At 41.1% G+C, this 24,908-nt stretch overlaps 1 protein-coding gene across 8 annotated transcripts in view; it reads left to right on the top strand.

The window, feature by feature from the left end:
• The window catches only part of DLGAP1 (DLG associated protein 1), a 415,298-nt gene that overhangs the window by 307,702 nt on the left and 82,688 nt on the right, over window positions 1-24,908 (top strand). For all 8 annotated transcript variants that reach the window (XM_040550113.1, XM_040550116.1, XM_040550112.1 and 5 more), the window contains 2 exons: window positions 11,429-11,606; window positions 14,021-14,261. In XM_040550113.1, the coding sequence (XP_040406047.1) occupies window positions 11,429-11,606; window positions 14,021-14,261 (419 nt within the window). The remainder of the gene's footprint in view (window positions 1-11,428; window positions 11,607-14,020; window positions 14,262-24,908) is intronic.

Raw genomic sequence — 24,908 nt, forward strand, 5'->3', positions numbered from 1 at the left:
AAAGGAACAAAATTTGGCAGGTTAACAAATTGGCCCTTACCTGGCACATCACAGGTGAAGCCAAAGACTTGGGACATTGAGCAGACCCTCAAAGGTGGCCCTGTGAGTGCCACCTGCACACAAAGACATGCTGGTGCTCAAACACTCAGACATGTCTCTGCCCTGTATTTCCTGACAACAAGAAATGGATTCATATATTTTCAAAATGCTGTTGTTTTCCTAATCCAGGTGACAAAATCTGAGCTGTAAAAATAGTTTTGCTGCATATAAAACAAACATTTAAGGAAGAGGTCATCTGAGAAAGACAGCACTTATTCATCTGGCTCAATTAAGTTAAGTAACTTCAGGGCAAAATTGCAGCTCCCCTCATAAGAGCTGTGAGGCTCAAGAAAGTAATGTAGGTTCCATCATGCTTTGCTTAAAATGGGCATTTTAAACATTAAACCTTTCTGTAGCTTGCTGCAGTTTTAGTAGGCTGGAGATATTTTCAGAGTGCTATATTCCCTCAGCAAAAGCATTGACTTCAGATGAGAGTGTAAAACACCATACATAGTCAATAATGGTTTTAATCTAAAAATGCATTTCTTCTAAAGTACCTTTTGACCGTCACACCAAACATTCTCTTTACTGACCAGCTTATTTGCTTTGCACAGAATATGTGTTTCTGGAGCTGAACTTTATTATTGCTTTCATTCTCTCACTTTTGCCTCCAGTAATATAATAAAAATATGATGCTGCTATTCTTTTCCACCCAGGAACCTCAGTCACATTTGCTAACTTTAATTCAGCATTAGAAAACCACGTGAGAGGTGCTGTAGGGAACTATTAACATACCTATTTGCTGAGCCTGAGAGTTTATATGACTTCCCTTCCAGGTCACAGCAAATTTCGGTCAAAACTGAAATCCAAACCCCTGAGTCACAGGCCATTGCCCATGGTTTTAAATGCCAAGTAGAAGTCACTTATCTTGGAAATTTTAGAGGTTAGGGGGGTTTTTTTGTTTGTTTTTTGTTTGTTTTTTCTGTTACAGTGTTAAAAAAAAATAGATATCCAGGTATTTTCATCTGAGTAGTACAGAGGTCCATCTTCAGCTTCACCATGTAACCTATCATAGAATCATTAAGGTTGGAAGAGACCTTCAAGATCATCTGGTCCAACCATCACCCTACTACCAATGTCACCCACTAAACCATGTCCCTAAGCGCCAGATCCACCCTTTCCTTGAACACCCCCAGGATCATTATATTATCCAGTGAAGATGTTTTTTCCTATCTCATTCACAAGTGATTGGCTGGTTTCTGATTTATACAGGACTAGTGCACTCCATTAATCAGTTCTCCGTGAAGAACTAGTTTTATTCCTTTCCCTATGCAAACAAAGATGTTTGGGCACTTTTTCTCGTTTTCACCTGACTTCAGTGGATTTTATTTAATTTTTCATTGGAAAAGAGCAGTATTCCAATTCAGTAAAGCACACATTTTAATTCTAAGATAATTAAATTCAAATAAGTATTTGGAAATACTTAAGAACTCCTGCTATTACAGGTCAAGATGCCAGCTGACTTTTTCAGGTTTTAAAGGTTTTCTTCCTTGCTAATGAGGGACACAATCCCTTTGAAGATCCTCAGCCCTGAAAAGGATCCATGTTTCAGAAATATTTTCTACTTTCTTACTGTCTCCATCTGAATCATTGCCCTTGACACTAACAGCATGATAAATGGTTCTCTGTTCCTTTAGTCCCAGACCCAAATAAATGTTTCAGGGTATTTATTTTTCATGGGTTTAAAAGATAATCATTTTAAATAATTGCAGAAAAAAATCCCTTTCAGTTCCCAGCTGGATTTGTCATTATTATGCAAGCTTCTCAAGATATTTTTTTCCTTTGTTCTCTCGTACTCCAAAATATCATTAATTCTGCTTCATCAGGATACATTGTGTAAAAGTCTGTCCAAAGGATAGCCTTTAACACATAAGTCATCTGGTTTTTATTTTGTTTTTAATATATTAAAAAAAGAAGGAAGGAAGGAAGGAAGGAAGGAAGGAAGGAAGGAAGATTGAAATGTGTCTTAAACAGCATTTTAAATCTTTCAAGCATTCTAGTAATCAGAAAAATTTTCACAATATAAATCAACTGCAGGCTTCCAACTGGAGGTATTCAGTTTTTTGATCCTGTTTATAAAAGTATTGACAAACCAAACTGCATAGGCAATGATGTATTTCACACGTACCTGAAGTAATGCGTTACCACTTCACGTTGTTTCTCAGTACAGCAGTCTGGTCTGTTTGTAACCACTACAAAACAAAACAAAACTGTAATGACTTTGGAATGGAAAAAGAGAATTATAAAATACACATGGACAGCTGGATTTTTTTGAACTATCTGGGTTTCTTTCAAGGGATTTCTTTTGAAGTAAAAGCAGCTGAAGGGAAAATGGTAGCAGCTCCTTTTTTTTCTGAGGAATAGCTCTGGTAAAGTTACATGCAAGCAAAGTCTCCCTGCTCCTGCGGTATTGCTTTGGCTGTGCAAGATCAGAGTTAAAAGGGAAAATCTCCTAGATTAGGAAAGACTGCAGCCCAGACAATCAGCAGAGAATTTGTTAGAAACCCTACTTCACACCATCACTTTTTAATTTACTTATACTCTAGACATTACTTTGCATAAAAGTATAGAAGAAAAGTTATTATTTCCAGCTTCTCTGGTATGACAGGAGAGGTGGCAGTGTTTTTTGTTATTCAGTGATAACTTCCATTCAAACAGTTTCCCCTGAAATACTATTTTAATAGCAAAAGACAGCTGCAGGTCACACCTGAGCTCTGAGCTATGCTCATCCAGACACAGCTTGAGAAACGGTTGGTAAAGTTATCCAGGAGGTCACTGCTCTGTCTTCTCATCCCCTTCTCAAACCCTCCTGTCAGGAGCGGCTGGCATTCAAGCCAAATGTCAAGTTGACTTGACATTTCCAGTCAACGCCTCCCAGGTGGCTGCACAGAAACAAAACACAGTAAGTCAAAAGTACTTGCTTGGAAAATAAGAAAAAGCAGTCTTCTTTTTCAGACACTCTAAAATGCTTAGTGTTCTTCAAATGAAAAACAGCTAAAGTAGAGGATACTGAAATAGCCACTTAGTGAGAGTGCACATATGATCTTTCAAAATAGCACCATCAAGGGAAAGGAGGCGACAAAATCCCCCACCAGCACATATTACAGTCCAATTTAGTAGTTTGCAAGTGTCATCAAGAAATAAGCCGTAGCCACAGCAGGAGAGCTAACCATGTAGCATGCTTTCCCTGTATTGCATCTTGCTTTCTCAAGCATCCTTTTGGAGGTAGTGCTGTTCTCAAAGATATATCAAAGTGAGCTCAGCCCCTTAGCTTAGTTGGATTTGGTATTTTTCTCTTTTTCCTTAGAGAGTTACTTGCCTACCCTCCTCATTGCTTTGAGATGTACTTTTCAGAGTTTCTCCGATAGTTTTGGTTTGTGTTGCACATCTGTACAGCTGGTGTTGTACCTGCTTTTTTTTTTTTTTTGGTAGATATCTGAAACTTTTAAAATGGCAGAAGACTGAATAGGAATTGAGAAAACTGTCTATGTAAAATGCATTTTTGGAAAAACACAGGTGGCTGCTTATTCATATACAGGTTTTGGAGTAAGGTTGTTGACTTGCAAAACTAAGAAGCGTTCCTGATCTCACTGGGAGATGTTTGTACAGATCTAGCCCAGATGTTTGGAAATCTCTTTCTGAGCTCAGTGCCTGGCAGATGCATGGTAGGGCCTGCAGGCTCAGGGCCATGCAGAATGTAGGTGACCATCACTTGGTTTCAGATCCACGTGGAGCTGAGGACACTGAACACTGAAAATGTTTGTGCAGCCTGTCAAGAAAATTTGCTCCTAAGTAAACACTGCACTGACATTCATCAGTGAATACCGTTTTAGTATTTACCTGGAAAACATAATTTGTAGGTAAATACTGACCGATACCACAACTTGGTGTAGTGCAGCAGGATGCTCAGTTATGGGAAGCCTGCCCAGAAGATGCCTTTGAGCTGAGCAGGCATGCAATCCTCCCACTCCTGGGAGCAAGCCGGTGCTTCTGCATAAACCATGGTGCTAAGCAGAGAGGGCTGGTTACACAGCTGGCTCAGCAGAAGCCTGGGTGACATTCCTGAAAAGCAACAGCTCTCCTATTGTGGTTTGGTAGAGAGCTATAATTCTTGGGGTTTCCCACCAGCAGAATTAATCAAACTTTTAATGTATGCATGGGGGTGACCTGAAAATTTAATTAGGCAGGTAAGGTCTGGGCCTTTGGAGACAGTGATTTTTCTAGAATAGCACAAACATTGAAATGAGGAATATCTTGGTCACAGATACCCTGAGGTTAAGCAAACAAATGGAAAAAAAAAAAAAAAAAAACACCCCAGCTGTCAGTATTCTGACTAGGAGCAACCTAAAACAAACTAAGATGCTCATTTTTTTCTCCTTGCCATGAATGTGTCAGGAAGTGCAGATCCACAGGTGTGCCAAAGGATGTTTTGAGTATGTTACCAAACACCTGAGAGGAGGAGAGAAATTACAGTCTCGTCTGAGTCACTTATGATAACAGCAGCAATTAGAAATGTAGTGGTGAAGTGGTTCATGTCCGATGCCTATGCACATGTCCATGTGCCTGAGCAGGCCTCGAGGCACCACCTTCCCTGCTTCTTGGAGGGCTTGCTGCAGGTGTTTGGCTAGCAGAGCAAAGCTCTTGACTTACTGAAATGAGAGTTTCATCTGAGCAGACTGCGGATAACTTTTGAGATTCACCAGAGGGAAGGGATGATGCTGAAGCCAACAGCAGCATAAAGTTGTATGGGATCACACAGGCGAACTGAGAGGAGATAACAGAGAGCTTTCTGTAGGAAGGAGGGTTTGACTTTTCTGCCAGCAAATTGAGAGAGTAGAGTTCATCAAATGAATTCTGGAGATGTTTAATGAAGAGAGAGGCTGGGCTGATGCAGGTGATTTGGAAGAGTGGGCCTTGATGCAGATGAAGGATCCCTCAGAAGTCTGCAGCAAACAAGACAGCTGGAGAGAGCAGCAAAGGATCCGTCCTCACCCTAGCAGGGACCAAAGGGGTCCAGGCAGGGCTAACTACTCAGACCCTCATGCAGTGTTTGCTCTTAGCCCAATATCTAATACATGCCAAGAGCTTTTCCAGCTTAGACAAACATATCTCTGCTGCTGAGTAGTGCTTGTTCCTGGGATTATGCCTGCCAGTCCAAAGGATGCTCACACTGAAAGAGGGAAGAGCCTTGTGTCACGTTTGGTGAAGTTTAGAGATCTTTTCCTCAAGCAGGGACCTCCAAAACCTGCTTGTAGGTATACTTAAGTAAGATTGATAACGGGGGATGATAAGATCCTTAGCAGGGGATGATAAGACTGGTAAGAGGGGATGATGAGGCCTGCAGCTTTCCTTTGTGGGTCTTCTGAGAGGAAAGTTACTCTTCTCAAGGTGAGCACTCTCAAAGATGTATTATCTTACCAGGGTAGGTGTGACAAGAGAGGGTGGATTTCTTTTCCAGTGTATATAAAAATGTGTGTTGCTATACAGTAACAGCTTACCCTGGCGTCACTGGGTTGAGCTGGTTCACCTGGGATGAGCAGTTTCTATGCTTCAGCATCTCTTTTCACTCTCCAGGGTGGAAGAGAAGAGCGCTCACAACTGTTCCCCCCACACACACCCCCACATGGGAATCAGCACCAGCATGTAAACCAGATTTCTGATTAAAGAGAATTGTATAATGTCTGCCTGCATCATCTTCCATCTGCTCTTGCCAACTCAATTGCATATGGCACGATGTGTCACTTCCGTGCTATGCTCTATTCTTTATGCGCTCTGTCTAGAAAGCATGGAGATGATTCAGCATGTCAGTGGCAGGTGAAAGGATCCTTCAGTTCACCTAGGAGGATCGTTGAGATGAAGGGGGAGCCTTGCTTTAATGTGTGTGCTAATTTTTACGCAGTAGCCAGCTCTGTTTGATAACATTTTAGCACTTAAAAAGGGGTAAATGTGGTCACACAACGTCAACTCCCTCACCTTGAAACAAAAAGGAAGAAAAATCCCAACCCTGAGCTTCAGTATCCTTTGACAGGTTTCCCTCTCATAAAATCACAAATAACCAGTTTCATGTCTTATTCTGAAGCTGGCAGTAGTCCAACATGGGGGGTTTTAAAGGGGACTGTGCTTTTTTGAAGCAATTGCTGGGGAAAAAAAAAAAAAAAAAAAAAAAAAAAAAAAGCAGTTCCTGCTGTCCTCAGTGAAACAAACAGGAGCTCTCTGGCAGGATACCATGTGCTTACTCAAAAAGCTGCAACAGCTGGAGAAAGACACATTAGAGAGCTGCGTGACACTAACCTGTATAGACTTCTGGATTAATTGGGTTTTTAAGTGCTTTCCTCTTCAGCCCTACCAGGGTCTGTAAAATCAAGCAGAGACAAATATACAGCACCACAGTTTCTGCCTCTTCTCACCCTGTGCCACACCAGGTGAGAGATTATTAATGCAGGCATGTCCTGCATGGTTTTGTGGTTTGTGCTGGTTGGTCCATACAGCGAGGACGGTTTGTAGTCTGATTAATCACATCTCTTATAATGCCAGTTTTGTGCTGATAACATTAAATTGCTCTTCAGCAGATGAGCTTTTCTGGTTGTCTCCAAGTTTTAGATTTTTCTTTCTCATACTTGGCTCTTTAGCAACACACCAAGGACTTAAGGAGAGAGTTATTTGTTTAGCTTCAAGGTAGGAAATTCTCATGAGGCGGTTCACTTGATTCTAAACAAAAATGGAACTGGAGATCTTCAAAACCTGGAAAAATCCCTGGTGAGGGAGAAAATGCTCAAAACTGTTATGTATAGCCCTTATCTTTGTCAATAGCATGACAGCTTTGTGTTCACCACACTGAAAAGGCAGCAGAACATAGGTGCCAACATGATCAAATTATCCCAGGCTGGTGACCCATGTCATGGCTGGAATCAGACAGATGCACTTGAATGACTTTGTTCTGTACATGATCTTCCCTGATGTCCTTCAGTGTTTGCTCAGTGTCAGACTGCAGTTATTCTTCCTTCTAGCAAAACCAAAATGCAAATAAAATTAAGCACAGAGATGTATGTTGAATATACACACTAGCCAAGTGGAGATGGGGCATTCAGCCTATGGTAAACAAGCCCCTGGGAGCTAAGCTGTCCATTACAGGACAGAAAAATGAGATCCAGGATATTTAGCAATAGTGGTGGGTTGCAGAGTTAGGGTTTTTTTCTTGTTGTTGGGTTTGATGCGTTTCTAGGGACTTCTTGTTTGTTCAAAGGCCGTTTTTAGCACGCTCCTTTGCTGGCTTCCAGAGGTATTCAGGACATGTCTCTGGACTTTCCCTTTATTCTGCTTTGTCATTTTGTGTTGGCATGGCACAGTACCCAACTGGCACAACCCTGTGCTTTGTGCTATGAATCTGAATGCTGAACTTGCGGAAGACAATCCAGTCTTAGGAATATTTTTCATTACAACACTTCTTTCTGTTGTGTCTCGCCTAAGCGGGGGGGAGGGGGGCGGGGTGTAAGCAGACATTGTTGGTCTAGTCTCTCCCTTTTTTCATTCAGACACGAAATGTAGTAAATGAAAGTGTTTTTCATAAAAAGCACACATAAAACAGCATGCATTGTGCTTTCCTAAATGAAAAGGAAATATTAAAAACTAAGCTTGTCTGTTCTTGTGAACAGGTACATCCTTCTTGTCTGCCTTCTTTTTGACATTTCAAAGGTATTTAGAATGCAAAGAAACTCTTCCAGAAATATGTTCAAAGCTATTTCATTTTTAACCTGCTAACACTATATTTTATACCCTTTAATATATATGTGAATGAATTAAATTATGGACAGAATATATAAGTCAGAAATGACAAAGCGGTATGTAAAGAGAATTTATGGCATTCCTTCCACCTTCACTCGGCCCGGTGATCATCTGAGCTGGTCACCAGGCTAGGACATTTTTCCTGCCTCCATCCCAGACCTCCCTGTACAAACCAGAGCAAATCAGTTAGCTCTAGCTTCTCCTCTGCTTACCTCTGTAGACCAACTCCTTACTCTACAAATAGTTAAATACATTAGAGACCAAAACGTGTTTCCATCTGAATTAAAGATGTGTATATACAAACACATCTGTAACAGTGGGTTGAAAGTATTTCTCAACATGGATGTTACAATGGTCTTAGGGGTGATTACATGTGTGCATTTTAAGCCTTTAATGAAAATAAGACTCAACCTCAGTATGTCTGAAATGTATAGAGCAGAAAGCAATGGGCAGTATGCAAAGGCAGCTTAAAAATTTCATTTGCACACCTACTTGATCTTCTGTTTTAGATGCTTCATTAAAACTTATTTTCTGCTTAAAAGAACACCTTCCTCCGTGTAAGAGCCCCTCACAGGCTTTCAATAGGGTTTTGCCCTCAGGAAGGTGAGAGACACTCACCTTCCTTTACCCAGGGAAGCCCTTATTTCTCCACCAGGACTCTGAAAACTTCATTTTTCCACCCACCTCAACATGACTTCTGGTCAGTCCCCTCAGGCCCCACAGTTAGGATGAGCTGCGTGTAAGACCCTGGGAAAGGGCTTGGGCACTGAGTTCAGGATTGCCCTTGAGCACTTGTCCCATGTCACACAGGCAGGCAATGCAGCACAGAAATGATGCAGCACACTTGAGGAGCTTGTTGAAGATGTTTAATAATTCACATCCTCCTTCTGCCAATTAATATATCCAATGCAGTGAGTGGAACTAATTGACCATTTTATATTGGCCCTAAGAGCTGTCCCAAAGTCATAGTCCCTTGTCTATCATACTAAGTTGTGGAAATTACAATGTCACAAACAAAAGTTTAGGTAATGCAGAATCAACATGACATAGAGTTGAACTCTTAAGGAAGAAAATGTTATTTTCATTTGCTGTTTACAGGTGGTAGTAACTTTGAAAAAATAAATTAGACGTTCAGATCTTCCCCTGTTTTACATAGCCAGATTCATGCTTAACTTGAATGATTTCAAAATTTCCAGTGGCATTTCAGCTGTTCATTGAAGTGTACTGTAGGAGATAGAGACAATTTATTACACAGCTATAAAGGTAGTAGTAATCATCATAAATGTAAACCTTCAGATGTTTCTTTGTCTATGCTTTAAATTTTTATTTTTTTCCCCATCACTATATCCAGTGAAGCAGTGATTGTAGCAATCAGTAAGCACAAAGCCACCTCCTCCAGCAGCTGCCAATATCCTAGTCTGGTTTAAACAACAGATGGGAGATATGTGCAGGCTAAGATAAGTGGCCACCTGTAAAACATTGTTCTAGATACGTGCCAAACTGTCCAGTCATATATTCAGGAACAAGAGCAATGAGAGAAAGAAGGCAACTGTGCTGACCACCCACATCTGAAACAACAGAAAAACGTTTACTCTCATGGATGGATGCCTTTGTTTTCTGCAGAGCTGGGAAACTGTTCTTATGCTACACTAATGCATGCAGAAAATGAATTTCTGTACCTTTTGTGGTTGCTTTCCATGACACTGGGAGCATTTGTACCCTGGCTGCAACAGCAAAATCTTGCTGCCCAGGGTGCCTGCACCTTGATAGAGTGGTTCCAATCTTTAAAGGGCACCTGCCTCAGCACTTGCAAATTTCTGTCTGGCACTATCTGTGCACTGAATTTTGCGATGTACTGCAGTCTGTTCTTGCGAGGTCAGCTAATCAGTGAACAGCGACAGCCCCAGGTGACACGTTTGACTAACTGGCAGCTAATCAAGCATATTTGAATTTTGCATGTCACATATTGGCAGCAAACTGTTCAAAACATATTCATAAAATACATTTTGAATTAATTTAAGAAATGCATTTCAGGCAATGCAAATCAGTTTACAGATCTGCAGGGCGATGAAGTAGCTTGCATGCATCTGAAAAATTATGTCTGCTGAATTATTCATTCTATTTTTATTTTCTTTTTTCTTTATTTTTTATCATATAACGGACAGGATTTTTTTACTGCTAGTCATCAAAATGCTGCAGCTAGCTGTTAGTAATGGTCACTTTTTCATCATTGTCTCTTCCTTTTTATGAGTCATTTGAAACACTAGTAATTATGATGTCTAAAAAGCTTTCTACTTTTGACATGTGGAATCAAATGGCTTAAGGAGTCAAAGCATATGCATAGGGTTGCTGTAGGTACTGCACTGCATACCCAGTGAAAATGGCAAGCAAAGGATTTATCTTAATCTTGTGACAGGCATACCTAGTAATTAGTAGAAGTTTACATATTTTTATTAGGTAGGTAATTAGCAGCCAGAGAATGCAGTGATGTGTATTGCAGAGACGTGTATTGCAGAGATGGCCTAGATTTTATTACTGTATTGTAGCATTCAGCAGTAGACCCAATTTCTGAACTACTTAGGTGTACAATTACACAATGGAATTGTCCTCCTAAAATACGTTGACAATTACCAGAATTGTGCATGCCACTGGGAAATTGCTCATGCTAATTGCCATCATTAGCTAGTTGAATGCAAAATATCTGCAAATGGAATTAGACGTAAAATGGATCCTCTTCTTTCAGGTCAACCGGGTATGTATTTCTAAAGGTTCAAGGACCAAGATTAAACCTGTAATTAGGTTACAGATTTTTCTTCCATATACAAGCAAATGTCCATGTCAGATTTACATTTCAAAATGGAAAAAGTTGTTAATAATTAATTTGTTGGCTTTGTAATACTTGGAGAATATTGAACACATTTAAATGAAAATATCATGGAATGACCCTTTCAATACATTATCTGATCATTAACCACTGAAAAAGAAGTATCCTGAAAACTAATTGTGTTGTAAAAAAGGCATGACATGGATCACTTTTTTGTGACGCATATTTATAGGATGCCTTGGATTATGGAAACGGCATTTATCAAACATTTCCAGAGGATAAAACATCTCACAAGTGGAAAATTGTATCTAGATGTTGTAACCTTTGCTGGTTGACCCTAAGCACGTATGTCAGGAGTACAGCCATTTGTGCCCATTACTTACAGGGTTTCTTTGTTTCTGACTACCTGTCCATCTCATCTGTCACTGGTATTAGAAAAGTGTGGAATGCTATCACTTCAGAAACACAATTGTGTTTTTTACACTTCTGATTTGACATCAAGTCGTGTAAAGCTACTTACCCAGCCAACATTTTCTCAACTTGTCAGCACAATAAATGAACTGACATATCCTTATTTCATAAATATACAAGGATTGTGTGATGACTGTTTCAAGTCTTGTTGTCCCTATGAAAAACACCTGTTTATCCCTGCTCCTGGTGAGCCCATTTGTGCTTGATGAGATATATATATATATATATTTTTTTTTCCCCAAAATCTTTCAGGATATCCAGTGAACACTCGCCAAAGCTTCAGATCCGGAGCCACAGTTACCTGAGGGCAGTGAGCGAAGTCTCGATCAACAGGAGCTTGGACAGCCTGGACCCTGCAGGGCTGCTGACGTCCCCCAAGTTCCGCTCCCGCAACGAGAGCTACATGAGAGCCATGAGCACCATCAGCCAGGTGGGGGGCACGCGTGGGCAGCTTGGACAGGAAGCACCAAGCCAAGGAAAAGCTTGATATTGGTTTAAATAGAATCAGGCTGCTGCATGCTACATGCTTTCAAAACATCTTTAAAAAAATAAAATGTTTTCACACATTTTTGTTTGTGAGTATAACATTTGATAGTGCCATACCCTGCCTTTTGCAAAAGAATGAGTGGCACAACATGCAGTTTGTTTGAATGAACAGTTTAACCTTTCATTTTTCTTTTCCAAAAGTAGGTGCTCATCAGTAATGTCTTTAAACAGGGCTCTCTTAAGGATCTTGTGTGTAGTGCCTGAAATAAAACTCTTTGAATGCCTCCAAAGAATCATTTGCAAGCTGATTGTGCCACTAAAGGAAAATTACGTCCATAGTATTTCACATTTTTAAAAGTATTTTATTAGATTAAATCTGTTCTAATGTATGCATTCTTAACCCTGATAACCTCCGAACTTTTCGCCTGCATAGTGCAAATATCACAGAATATATTAAGTACAAAGGTCTGTCCATAATATTAACCCAAAATTCTGTAGGACTTCTTCATGCTCATCCTAAATCAGAAGAAAAATAAATCCCACTGTCACGCATTCAGTTTATTGATTTTGGCATCATTAAATAGCCTGTCCTTTCATACAAAATGCTTGTACAGTTGGATTGGTCAGGGATAGATCTGAAAGAATTGCAAAAGTGCTAGCACTCCACAGGGCAGTGCACCAATGGTTCCTCTCGTAAATCTTGTAGCTCCTTGGTATGATTCTGACTTGTTTGCTTAAATGGATCATTTAGATAAATCCCTTGTTTAAAAGAACTTTTTTACAAAAGTCCAGAAGTGTAGCAGACAGGTTTTGTGGTGCTGAATACTGGCCCTTTACCACTGAGATGTCAAATCATTGAAATGTCAAAAAACACGTGATGTTATTGATACCAAGACTTCAGCTGGAACCATAACAAATAATGGGCCATTCAGAATGAAACTGTAGTTTGAGTTTCTGTGGTATTCTATATTTGGACTTTGTAGCTTCAGATTATTTGACTGTGTGTTATATAGGTGAGGCACTTTGCATAGGGTATGAGCTGATGCTCTTGAAGGAGGGTTAGGATGTATCTAAGAGAAGCAGCACTGAAATTCAAGTCCCAGAGGAAACCGTAAGCATTAGGTTAGCTTATTTATTTAGCTAGACATCTAACACTTAGACAGAGCTGTCTGCCAAAGAGTTAGTGTCATTTGTCAATATGAATAAGAAAATAACAATCTAAAAAAGTCTTAATTCAGAGATGTTTATGCAGAGATATGGCTATTCTCCACCACTGTAGAATTGTTCTTTATAATGTACTACCCACCACTTTTCCATGTTCTTTTAAGCAGTTTCCCAATGAAAAAATATTTTACTCTTTGAGATTTCCTTTTTCAGTTTTGTGTATGAATTAATTGGCATAATGTTTTCCTTACTAAAATTCATCCTTGAATAGAATATTTAATATTTTTGCATCAGCCTAATACAGTCCTATGTTCTCCTGGTATCATGGCCTTTTGCATGCATGAAAAGTAGCAAAACCCACAAGTGTTGGTTTCTGTGTGTATGTTTCCTACAGTGATAATTATGATGCTTTAATGCCAAGCTCAGGGCTCGACTCTGAGTTTAGAAACATGAACTTCCATTCCTATACAAGCAGAGATAGGTGGTTTCCAGGTTTGCAAGATCTGCAGCAAAGGCACATGCTTTTAAATGTTCTTTAACCTGCGTGAGTAGAATCTTTGTCACCACCTAGTGTCTGCTCCACAAAGGGTCTAAGGTTTCCCTTGCACCTTTCTGCTCTCCGCCAGAGGAGTCGGCCAGGTGATGTAGTTATACAAACATTTCCCCCCTGCAGCAAAGTTGTTTATCTTACCAGCCTCCCCCTTCCAACTCTTTGCTGCCCCATCAGCACTTGAGCTTCCCAGCCCCTCAGATTTATCACTGCGGTTGCCTGTGGGTTGCATTGATTTTGTCCTGGGGTTAAGCTGACCTTTATTTTCTTACCCACCAAAGAAAGCATGATTTCAATTTTTCAGTATAATTAATGGTCATAATGGCCAGAGCTTCAGCCCCCCAGGGTGAGGTAAACTAGGTGCTACTATGGGGACTCCCAGCTTCCCACTGGTCTTGGCTGGAACCAAGAGCCTAAATACCACTCAATTTGCACCTAAAGCCTATTTTTGTGTATATATTTTTTTTCCCTTAACAATTGTTGCTTTGGAAAATGGGATGTGTTTTTGTGCGATTCACCTGTTCTTCATGTGCAGAGGGACCTTCTAACAGACTCCGGCCATCGTGCCCCTGTTGCTTGAGGGTGTTCATACAGGACAGAGTGGTGCAGGGGGCACACTGAACCTGCCCAATCTTTGTCCGCAGGTGAGCGAGATGGAGGTGAACGGCCAGTTTGAGTCTGTCTGCGAGTCGGTGTTCAGCGAGCTCGAGTCTCAGGCAGTGGAGGCGCTGGATCTGCCAATGCCCGGCTGCTTCCGAATGAGGAGCCACAGCTACGTGAGAGCCATCGAGAAGGGCTGCTCCCAGGACGATGAGTGCATCTCGCTGCGGTCCTCGTCTCCCCCGCGTACGACCACTACGGTGAGGACCATCCAGAGCAGTACTGGTGAGTAACAAAACGGACGTCCAGAGGGATGGCAGAAAGGGAAGGTACCTTTCTGTGTGGCTCCATCAGGTCAGCCACGAGATCTCTGCCAGACACGAAGCCCATGAGAGAGTCTGTGTTTCAGCAGGGAGCTGGACAGACTAATCAGCTTAAAACTAGGCACAGACCCAGGCTGATGCAATTGTGTTGCCTCCTGTGTCCAAGCTAATTTATTCTGGGCTAAGAGCTCACAGAAGGGAAGTCCAAGGTCATATCTCTTCCTGCTCTCATCCCTAAAAGAGCAATCACAGTTTAGCAAGGCTGGATAAGAAGGCTCTGGGTTAGCAGCTCTGCTGACTTACCAGTAGTGGAGGGTCCTTCTGCCAAGTTTTGCTTTGTGAGGTGATCTTCATGCTTTCTGAAAGTTGGAAGTTATTGGGCGTGTTGATTAATGGCTCCAGGAGACTGGTACAGCTTTTTTTTTGGCTGTATTTTCGTGATGGGAATGAAGGAAAGAAGAAAAGGTCTGCAGGTCAAAACATGCGTGTTCACACCCTGTTGTTACTCCTTCTACAGTTCAAACTACTTGAGCCTTGCAAGAGGGAGAGGTTTGGGTCTAAATACGAAACTTACCTCTTCTTGAACCTCTTCTTTTAAGGTTGCTTTTCTTTTAGAAATAACCATGATGAATTCCAGATACTGCTGCCAAAGTTAGTGCTTAGGGGGAAGGAAGAGCAGGTCAGAAACTAAAATCCAAATCTGCCTTTTGTATTCAGGACAGCAAGAGGCAGGAACCATCACGTGTGTGTGCTTTTCTCTGTGGGAGGATGAGGGAAGGCATCTTTCTTTCGACTTCTCTCCATCCATTCCTCAGCTTTACACAAGCTTCATTTACTATTCATGTACTATTCACATTCGTGACTGATATTTACTATCACAAGTATTTCACTGTTCCTACTACCTCTTTTCCAGGTTCTCTAATTTCTCTGTTCTGTATTCTAAACTTTTCCTTTTTCATGTATTATCTCTCAGGTGCAGTTGTTTGTACGCTGTAAGTTCCTTATCTTTAATTCCAGTCTTTTTATAAAGCTGCTTGTCAATTGGTTTATGCCATCAAAGGATACTTTCAATCCTTTTAACCAAAAGTGTTTGGCTTAATTCATGATTTTTCTAAAAGTAACAAGTTTAAGCGCTGTTGGAAATACATTGGCAGTACATCACAAACATCAAAGCATTTTTAACAAATGCTGCAGAGGAGTTCTCATCAAAATCACCAACCATTAAGAAACAGTATTCATCTGACAAAATTTTCTGCTGTAAAAGTAGTATGTGTGTGCACGAAGGGTTTGCACCACACCACAAAGACAGGATTTAAGTAAGGTGTGTGTTACTTCATTGCAGGGCTTTAACTTGTGTCAAAACATACTGTGACGCAAATGCTGAAGGATGGGCATTTTCAGGGATTTTTCAGTGTGCATTTGCCTGTGTTGGATCACCTTGGACATAGCAGACTGGTTTTTCATTTCTTTTAAAATGGTTTTATTAGCATTTTTTCTTTATAAAGTAATTAACCATTTATCCAGAAGGCAATAACTTTTATCTTTGCATAAGAGGTTGTTTCTGTCACTTAGAAAAATGGTGCCTCTGTTTGGGGATGTATGGGGGACATAAATGGGGTGTGTAAATGGAGAAGGGGGCTATAAGTATCAACTAAAAGCATTTGGAAAACCTGTAAGAGGAAAATCTTTATTGTAAACTGTCTTTGGTCTATGTTCCTCTTTTGTAGCACAATCACAAGCAGAGTCCTGGTCTCTTCTCTGGGTAGCTGGCTATGTTAAAAAAAATCATAGGAATAAGGTTATGTTATGGAAAAATGTAATCCAGTGGGTCTGTCTCATGTTACTGCTTGTGTAGTCAGCCCCTTAAAATAGAGAGAGGAGTGATTTGCAGCCCTCTCCTTACACATCCACGGAAGCATTTAAAGCCTGCTGTAGGTATCTATTTTCTGCTGTGGGAATTTTACTGAGTTATCTTTCTCATTTTTTAATTCTTGGACTCCCAAGGGCCCATCCCTTGCAGTGGTTGCATTTCAGACAACTTGTCTCTTTTATTACCTGACTTACATACCTCTATCCATTTAATGGGGATTAGAGCTGAATTAATTCCATCCAAAAGCATCTGTATTGACTACCTTGCTGTTGCCTGTGGCTGGCTCCTAGAAAGGAAGCAATAACACGAAAGACATCATTGATGGTTTCTGTTAATATCAGCCTCAATAAAATGGCACAGCAGTGAGGCAGATATGAAGAAAGAAGAAAGATATCTCAGACTTATCTCCACTGAGGTGATGTTTCAAATGCTTTTGTGGGAGACAGAAGGGCAGTTATGATCTAAACTATGGATTTAACATCCCCAAATGAGAGAGCTGTCCTTCCACTCCAGAAACACCTCTGCCTGTTCAAGCAGGGAAGGTTCATTTCATCAGCATTAGATCTTTCCTCAGGGACTAATGTACAAAGCTCTGATCATACATTGACGGTGGGAATTTCTTTGCTGGCAGCCCAGGAAAACGCCAACTTGATGGTAATAGAAAAGACAAAAAAGTGCTACCTGTCCACTGGATTAAAAATTTTGCCTCCAGAGAAATGGCCCACAGCCTTCCAGGGCATCTGAATAAAAATATTAAGCAAGCAGTGTGGACAAAACCATACCTCTGCCTGCTAGCATGTGCTACAGTGGTTGCTGCCTCCGGTTTTAATTTCCTTTTGCCCCATAGTATGGAAGTTTAGTTCTGAAAGCAGTAGTACACGTCTACCAGCATAGCTGTTTGGATGTGCTCAACCTAACTATAAACCCAGCACTAATGCTCTGGCTGGGGGACAGAGCTCTGGCTGGGTGCCCAACTGGTGGTCTCTGCAGCCTGCTCTGCTCTTCACTCAACTGCAGCAACACAGTGGGGTGACTGCAGCTGGCTGAAACCTAGCCCGGGTGTGAAAATGAGGCTGTAGGCACAAAGCTTTTGTCATCACCAGGGTGAAATGCTAGACTGCAAGTGGGAAAAAATATCCTACCCTCACCAAAGTGAATGTTTCTGCATGTATCTGGGAGGCGGGTACTTTGTTCACAAAAGTCTTGTAGGTGAAATGGCATTTTATCCTTGTTTTCAAGTGAAGGATTTTAAAATGGAGAAAATACAAACTTGCCACTTTATATGGACGTAGAAACATATGGGAAATAAGTGCCATGTTGCAACTTCATCATGCCTGGAAAGCTGGAAGGTTGAAGGGGTCCAACCACTCCAATATTTTCTCACTCTGCATTGCTCAGACCCATGGAGGGAGCCGACCCCACACTGCCGAGCTGGCCCCCAGCACTGGGCTATGCTGTCTGGGAGCTCCAGCAGCCCTCAAGTGCCAGCATATGTCGTACGTCGTACAGCATAGCCTGCACTAAAAGCTGCCACCCATGTCATTTGGTCTCTTCAGACTTGTTTGATGAGGTGTGAGTTAGTACATAATTTGATCCCAGGTTATTTGCAGATGTAGCCATTGTAACTGAAACTCCTCAGCCAGCAGATTCAGTCACTAAATAGGCAGCCTTTTAAGAATTTAAAAAGCCTTTAAATCATTTCAATGTGCACAAAGAGCATGGCAATTAAGAAACAATGAATTTTTAAGATAGTCTGAAGAACATCTTTTTCCCACATTGCTTGTATCTGACTTGTATGATTTAGAAGAATTTTGTAGGTCGTGTTTCTAAAGGGTGCCTGTGCTGCCATGCACACTCCTTTGCGGCACAGATAAACCTTGTGACATTGTGAGGGCTTGAGCATTAGCACATGTGGGTACAAATACATAACTGAGACTGGGTATGTTTAAGTGGAAAATGTGGCCTCTGTAGCTGAGCTCAAGCAGTAACATCAGGAAAAACTCTGCACTAGATTGCAATAGGTATTTTCTCAATATCTAACTTCCGTACAGTCAGATAAACAGAAGTATCAAAATTATCTGCAGCAATGCCATCTGGTGATTCTCAGTAATATTACACTTCTGATTAAAAGCAAAGCAAACAAAAATCCCAAGGAAATCGTGCTGTCTAGCCAGCAGGTTAGAGAAGGACTGAGAGTTATCACAGTGTATGCTAATTACGGTGCTTCAGCTGAGCAAGCTGTTCTCTTTCCGTTCTTTGGAACATCTGACCAAGAGGGGTCAGGTACTTTGTAGAAAATCTCTAAGGGAAAACTGCCTAGCCAATGGGAAAAAAATGCAAACAACCTTAAAAATAGACTTATGCCAGGCAGAATTCAAAAATAAAACCAAAGCCTGTGGAGAAGGAGGCTGGAACTGACTGTATACCAGCTGTGTCCAAGCTCTCCAGGACTCCTCGGAGCTGTCCTTCCAAAGACCATTCTGTTGAAAAAGAAATAAGGAATGAGGATTTCAAATGTGATTTCCAAATGAAGCCAGGATTGGTTTTTGGATCTCTACCAAAATGAAGGTATCTCCACAGAAGGCCTGAAGAAATATAATAGTTAAGGCCTTCCTGCAGATGTTGAACCTTAAAATAGATTTGGAGAGTGCAGAAAGCTGTTTGACAAAGAATTTACACAGTTCATTTCCTCTGTTTCCCTGAGTAATTCTGAAATGCAGTCTGCCTTTGGATCCACTATCAAATTGCTTAAACCAGCGCTTAAAAATGTTTTTCTTTACTAATGAGGAGCTGACCTTGGAAGAGAACACTGTTTCTAATTTCAGAGGCATCTGAGCAAGTTTCATCTTGTCTATCCCCAAAGTTAGCTTTGTGAATTTTAAGCTCCGCATCACATACCCGCACAAACACACGCATGCATACACACACAAAAAAACATGTTTATGAAGCTAGTGGAGGTTTTTAATGAGAAAAACTGAGAACACAGCTCTTGCTGACAGATTTCTAACTGACTTGGAGCATGATGCAGGCACTCATAGAAACTGTTCTGATGAAGAGTGCCTGAGAAAGGAGCAAGGCTAAGACAAGAGAAAGAGTCTGCCCTGGAAAGACTAGCTATAACCAAACACTTGGCACGTTGCACCAGGTTGGTTTGCATGTGGTGTATTTATGCCAAGGATGGGAATTGAAATAAGTTTGATAAATTTTCTTTTGCCTTTTGGACATACGGAATTTTGTGACCTGGAAGGTGGGGATTACTGGAGTAAATATTGCACAGGTCCCTACTTTAGGAATGCTTGGTAGTTTCAGCTGGTTCACCATGTAAGCAATGTCAGACAGTGGAATGTGTTACACCAATTTTTCATCTTCCTCCCTGTTTCTGCCTCTTTTCTCTGTCTAATTATGAATATTGAATTTAATCTTTAGAACTCTGAGCTGTTTGGTCGTATCTGAGATACTGCCAGGATTTGGAGAGACAGCCTTAAGTATTCAAAACTGTGATCTTAAAATGTCCTGAAGGACTGTGTTGGTCTTTTTAGACATTTCCAGAAGCACAGAACATCTCCAGTGTTTTGTTCAGATAACACTTGTGTGTTTGACTTCTCTGGTTGTCCAAAGGACTTGGATATCTCCAAGGATGAAAATTACGCAGTATTCTGGACTGCCTCTTCCAGCACTTAACTACACTGCAGTATGATTTATTTTTTTTTTCATATAAACAACTAAAATTTCCCTTGTGCAATGTGTGGCCATGATCTCCTGTCCTTTTTCATGCACATCTGACAAAAGCATGGCTCAACCTTCTCCATAACCATCTGTCAGGTAGCTCCCCCCACAGCCTCCAGGCCCTACAGATCTACCTATTAACCTGTATGGGAACATCACACTCCAGCCCCCCTACCTGTCTCAGTGCCCACTTTGTGCTGGGACTCTCATGCTGGGGAGTGTCACACTGCTCACAGACCCAGATGTATTCTCACCAGCACTCAGCCTCCCTCAGACTGCCAGCTCTGCTTTTGGCAGGCTGCAGAGCATGCTGCCAGATACCCACAGCACAAGGGCACACTGCTGAATGTCCTTCAGCCTGCTCTGCTGTGGGACCCCACCAGCCTTTCCTGATGCTGGGAACAGGATGGCCCAGAGACTTGTAGGTTTAACAGTCTCCAGTGAAACAGGAGAATGTGTGATTTTTGCAAAAGAAGGAGATCTTTATGAGAAATCTATGACATTCTGTGAAAATAACTTTTAAGGAGGTTGTTTAGTGGCAGCACAAATAAAGGGGATGCAGTGATTAGATTTTTAGCATAAAATTAAATGTTCTACTATTTATTAGTGTTTTAGTGATTATTGTACCAAGAGGAAAAGTACTATGGATGCCTTATGCATATGTCTGTATGGAACGTGACTAAAAATATTCTGCAGTTAATTCATTTCCGTTGATTACATTGCACACACTAAACTGATAATCATTTCGAATGACCAGACTTGCACAGCTCTCCCAGATGCAGTACAGATTGTGTAAAGGTTTGAACTATGCTTTTGTGTCAAACCAGGCATATGTGTTACCAAGTACACCGTTATGTGGAGATGGTCGTAGGAGGGTCCAGAGCCCCAGTTAGATGGCAACTCCCTAGTGTACAGCTCCAGTGAGACAGCCATGGTCCCACCCCACTCCTACTGGTGTGCACATGCTTCAAGTACCCTGTTGGAGCCTATAGCCATGCTTATCCAAATATATTAAAGCGCCTGAAAGTTCAGTGCTTAGCTGAGACAAAATACCACTTGATTTACCATAACAAATATAGAGAAGGGTATTACAAGCAGTATAATAATTTGAAGGTTGCTGTGTTGACTGAGTACCACATGCCTGAAGTCTCTTTAGGTGAGAATTAACTGTTTTTTATGCCTATAAACAAACATGAAACCTCAGTGATTTTGCCACAGTCCAAGAAGCAGTGGCTAAATCAACTGTCTCTTCTGCTCGTTTCTGCAAGGCTTGTCTACCCTGAGTCATGAAGCCTGGGCTGGCTGACAGATGCAGCAGTGTTGCTTGGGTCAGAGAGCAGTTTGCCTGGTGTCCCATCTGAGAGATCCAGTGCAGAACCAGGCTGATGCGACTTCATGGCATGCAGGTCCAGCAGTAGATCTCACTTGGTAGCCTCATGTATCTGCATTTTGAGTGGCATTTTTTTCTGACTTGCAAGCAGGAGTAGGACAACCCCCTTTGAAATATGCTTGGAATTGCATCGCAAGGAAGCAGGTTTCCCATAGCAGCACCAGCTTGTAATTGCACACTAATAGGTAAAATGTGGAGCAGAATATAAAATAAACCCAGGGTCTGTTTCCACTTACAGATTGTGGGAGGATAGTGTAACCTTTATCCAAAATGCTGCACTCAGGGGCTGGTCATCGCTCTGAACTAGAGGGACAACAGAACTTTGTGCATTAGGTATACATTGTTCCTTAGCTGAGCTGCCAATAACAAATGAAGAGCAAATAATTCAATTTTCTCTTAATAGAAAAGCACAACAAAGACCTGAATCTTTTCTTTGTTCTGGCTTATTTTAAGTGCAGTGTTTTTGTGACAGCAGTGGCAGAAATGAGCTGAATCAGTAAGCTAAAGACATGGCCCAATTTATATAATGCAATCACATTTTCAGTAATAATTCCTACTGTTTTCCTAAAATAGACTAATGTGGTCACTTCTAACTACAGTTGTCTTTTGGGAAGCAAGACCTAGGCCTCTTTTCCGAAGGGGCTATGCTAAATTAATCCATCCAGGGGATAAAAATAACTCAGGTTGTTCTGCTTAGCATGTGCTACTGCCCAGTCCTCGGCAATGCCTTGCCAGTCACCTGCAAGTTTCACATAGTTCCTTTAGGACAAACCTGAATATTTATCATAGAATCATATCATAGAATGGCTCAGGTTGGAAGAGATCATCTAACTCCAACCCGCAGGCCGTAGGCAGGGATGCCACCCACCAGACCAGGCTGCCCAAAGCCCCATCCAACCTGGCCTTGAACACCTCCAGGGATGGGGCATCCACAGCTTCTCTGGGCAACCTGTGCTAGGGCCTCACCACCCTTACAGTGAAGAATTTCCTCCTAAAGTCTGGTCTAAATCTACCCTCTTTTAGTTTAAGACCATTCCCCCTTGTCCTATCATTATCTACCCAAGTAAAGAGTCCTTCTCCATCCTTTTTATAAGATCCCTTTAAGTATTGAAAGGCCGCAATGAGGTCTCCCCGGAGATATGTTGTCTTCAGATATTAATTACAAAGCTCTCTTGGGCCATAGTGTATTCCAAGAAGTAATGAGAAAAGATAAGATATTTGATGATGATGAGCTTTTTAAAGTGACTGATTTTGAAATTTACAAAAAAAAAAAAAAAAAACTAACAATTTTTAATAAGTGGGTTTAATGAGTACAGCTCTGCAGGGCCCCTCTTACACTAGAGCAATTTTTTTGACGCTGTTGTATCCCATCATGTAATTCCCATTTCAGAGCTCAGATATGATGTATTAGGTGCTGGATCCAGTAAATAATTACACATTTTTGTGGTGCCTAAATACGTGTTTATGCAGCAGTCTAACAGTAATTGGCTCTTTGAAGCTATGGTGGACTATGGGGTGCATATATTATTAACCACTTTTTGAAACAGACATTGCCTTTTTCTTTAGTAATACCACAGATAAACCCAAAGGAAATGTGGCAGCAAAGAAATGTGTGCATTAAAAAAAATTACAGGAGCTGTGAAGTGTACATAGAGATATAATGTACTCTTTTTATTTCTTGCTGTTACACTGATCTCACTGCAGTGCTTCTTACAATGCTCAATTACAAAGCACAAAACGACTCAGATACTCAGTTCTGGAAAATACCTCATGTTATCTTGCAGAGGACAGTCTAGCTGCCATTACAGACTAATAGTCCCTTTCATCAAAGGAACGCTGTAGGCAAATGTGGGTAATCTGTTCTAATGCCACAACCTTTGTCTGGCCTCTGGCGGGGGGAATCAGTGTGTTGGTTGTCGGAAATTGTTTTCCCCTACTGAATTTGGCTTTGGTCAGATGCGAGAACACTAAATTGCATTCCACTTAAAATGCAGTAAGCCATCTGAGTAGGACAACTCCTAGTTGCTCTGATCAAGGATTTGAACTAAGCTATCAGAGGAGAAAAAAACAATAAATAATATCAGAGAACCCTCTACTATGACAGACCTCTTGCTTGTTCTGTTGAGAAAGATGCCTACTTTTCATCTGAGTCCAGTCAAGACAGCGATGACTTGATAACCATTCTTTTTGCTCTAATGACTTTTCAAATAAAGTCTATGTTTAGCTAAAGTAAAATGTAGATCTGTATTCCTGTGGGAAGGTTTACATGGAAGTCAGAATGTTGTAATAGCATAACAAAATAAATGCTGGCAGGTTTTTTGTTTAAACAAAGCAGGCTATTGAAATTCCTTGCTCCCACTTTCTCTAAACTCTCAGCATAGAGTGTTATCTATAATCCTGAACTTTGCTAAGAGTCGAATACAATTATGCGTATCTGTGGGGGAAAAAAGCCACAGTCTTAGCAGACTAAAAATACATAAGCTATGGATAAACCCAAACCCATCCAGGAACTACTACCCCTAATCTGTCTGCCTCAGGAAGTCCAGAGAAAATCTGCAGCTTTCCGTTTCGCATGAAGTGTAACTTACACCTAAGTGACGGTATTAGCTGGTGCCTGGTGCTGTGGCTTTACACTGTCTTATCTCACACAGTTCCCTGAACACGCATGTGACATTTTACCTTTTGTCCCTTAAAATAAAAAGGGAAAGCAGGGGAAGAAGGTATTCAGAGAGATGGAGGTAGGGTGAGGGGACCTAATTTATCTGTTGGAAGCTCTGACGTGTTTTGCAAGGTTGCATCTGGGTGAAGTCAGTTGTTGTCTTGCAACATCTCTGTCTTTATTCACATCTCTTTACACCATCTCTCCCTCTTTGGGGTGTTGCTATGGGGAAGCTAGATCATGTTAAAAGTGATGTTAATGCACAGCTCAGGCTTAGTCTCTCTTCAGAAAAAAAGAGACAAATTAGGGCAAGAAGTTGTCAGTTAAAATTTCCATTACCAACTTTTACCCGTCCCAAATCTTCCTCTCAGATTTTGACCACAGCTGAAGAGCTGCACTGCATTAGCACAAAGTGTAGAGCATCATTCAGTATAAGAGGGTGGTTGTGTTTAACCTCACATCAGCTATCTGTGGGCTGTTGACATCTGTTTGGGTATAGTGTTCTTCCACATACCAGAACTGGTATTATAAAACAGAACACCCTCCCATCATCTGATTTATCTCCCTAGCCATTCTCCTTTCTGGACGTCATATACGTGCTGCTGTCCTGAAAGCCTTTTCCTGTTTCTGTCAATGCTTGCTGAGAATGGAAGCATGTATCTCCCTTATGGCAACTATTTGCAACTGAGAAGGCTCACACTAAGTGCAAAGACTGCTCTCATTTCCTGTGAGGTCTGGTGGGATGGTTGAGTAATAGATGTAGGGTGGAGGGCTACTAATCCTGAAAACATGTATTTTTTGTGCTTTTTTCTTTTAATTTAATAAAATACAATAACCCACCCTATATATTTTAGGTGACGTGCTAATGAAGGAAACATCTATCTGGAAATAAGTAGGAGTTAAAGCAGTTTTTACTCTTAACATAATATGTTTTTCCTAGTTCAACAGACCTCCTTTCATTGAA

The sequence above is a fragment of the Cygnus olor genome, chromosome 2 (assembly GCF_009769625.2).
Source record: "Cygnus olor isolate bCygOlo1 chromosome 2, bCygOlo1.pri.v2, whole genome shotgun sequence".
In the NCBI taxonomy this organism is placed as follows: domain Eukaryota; kingdom Metazoa; phylum Chordata; class Aves; order Anseriformes; family Anatidae; genus Cygnus; species Cygnus olor.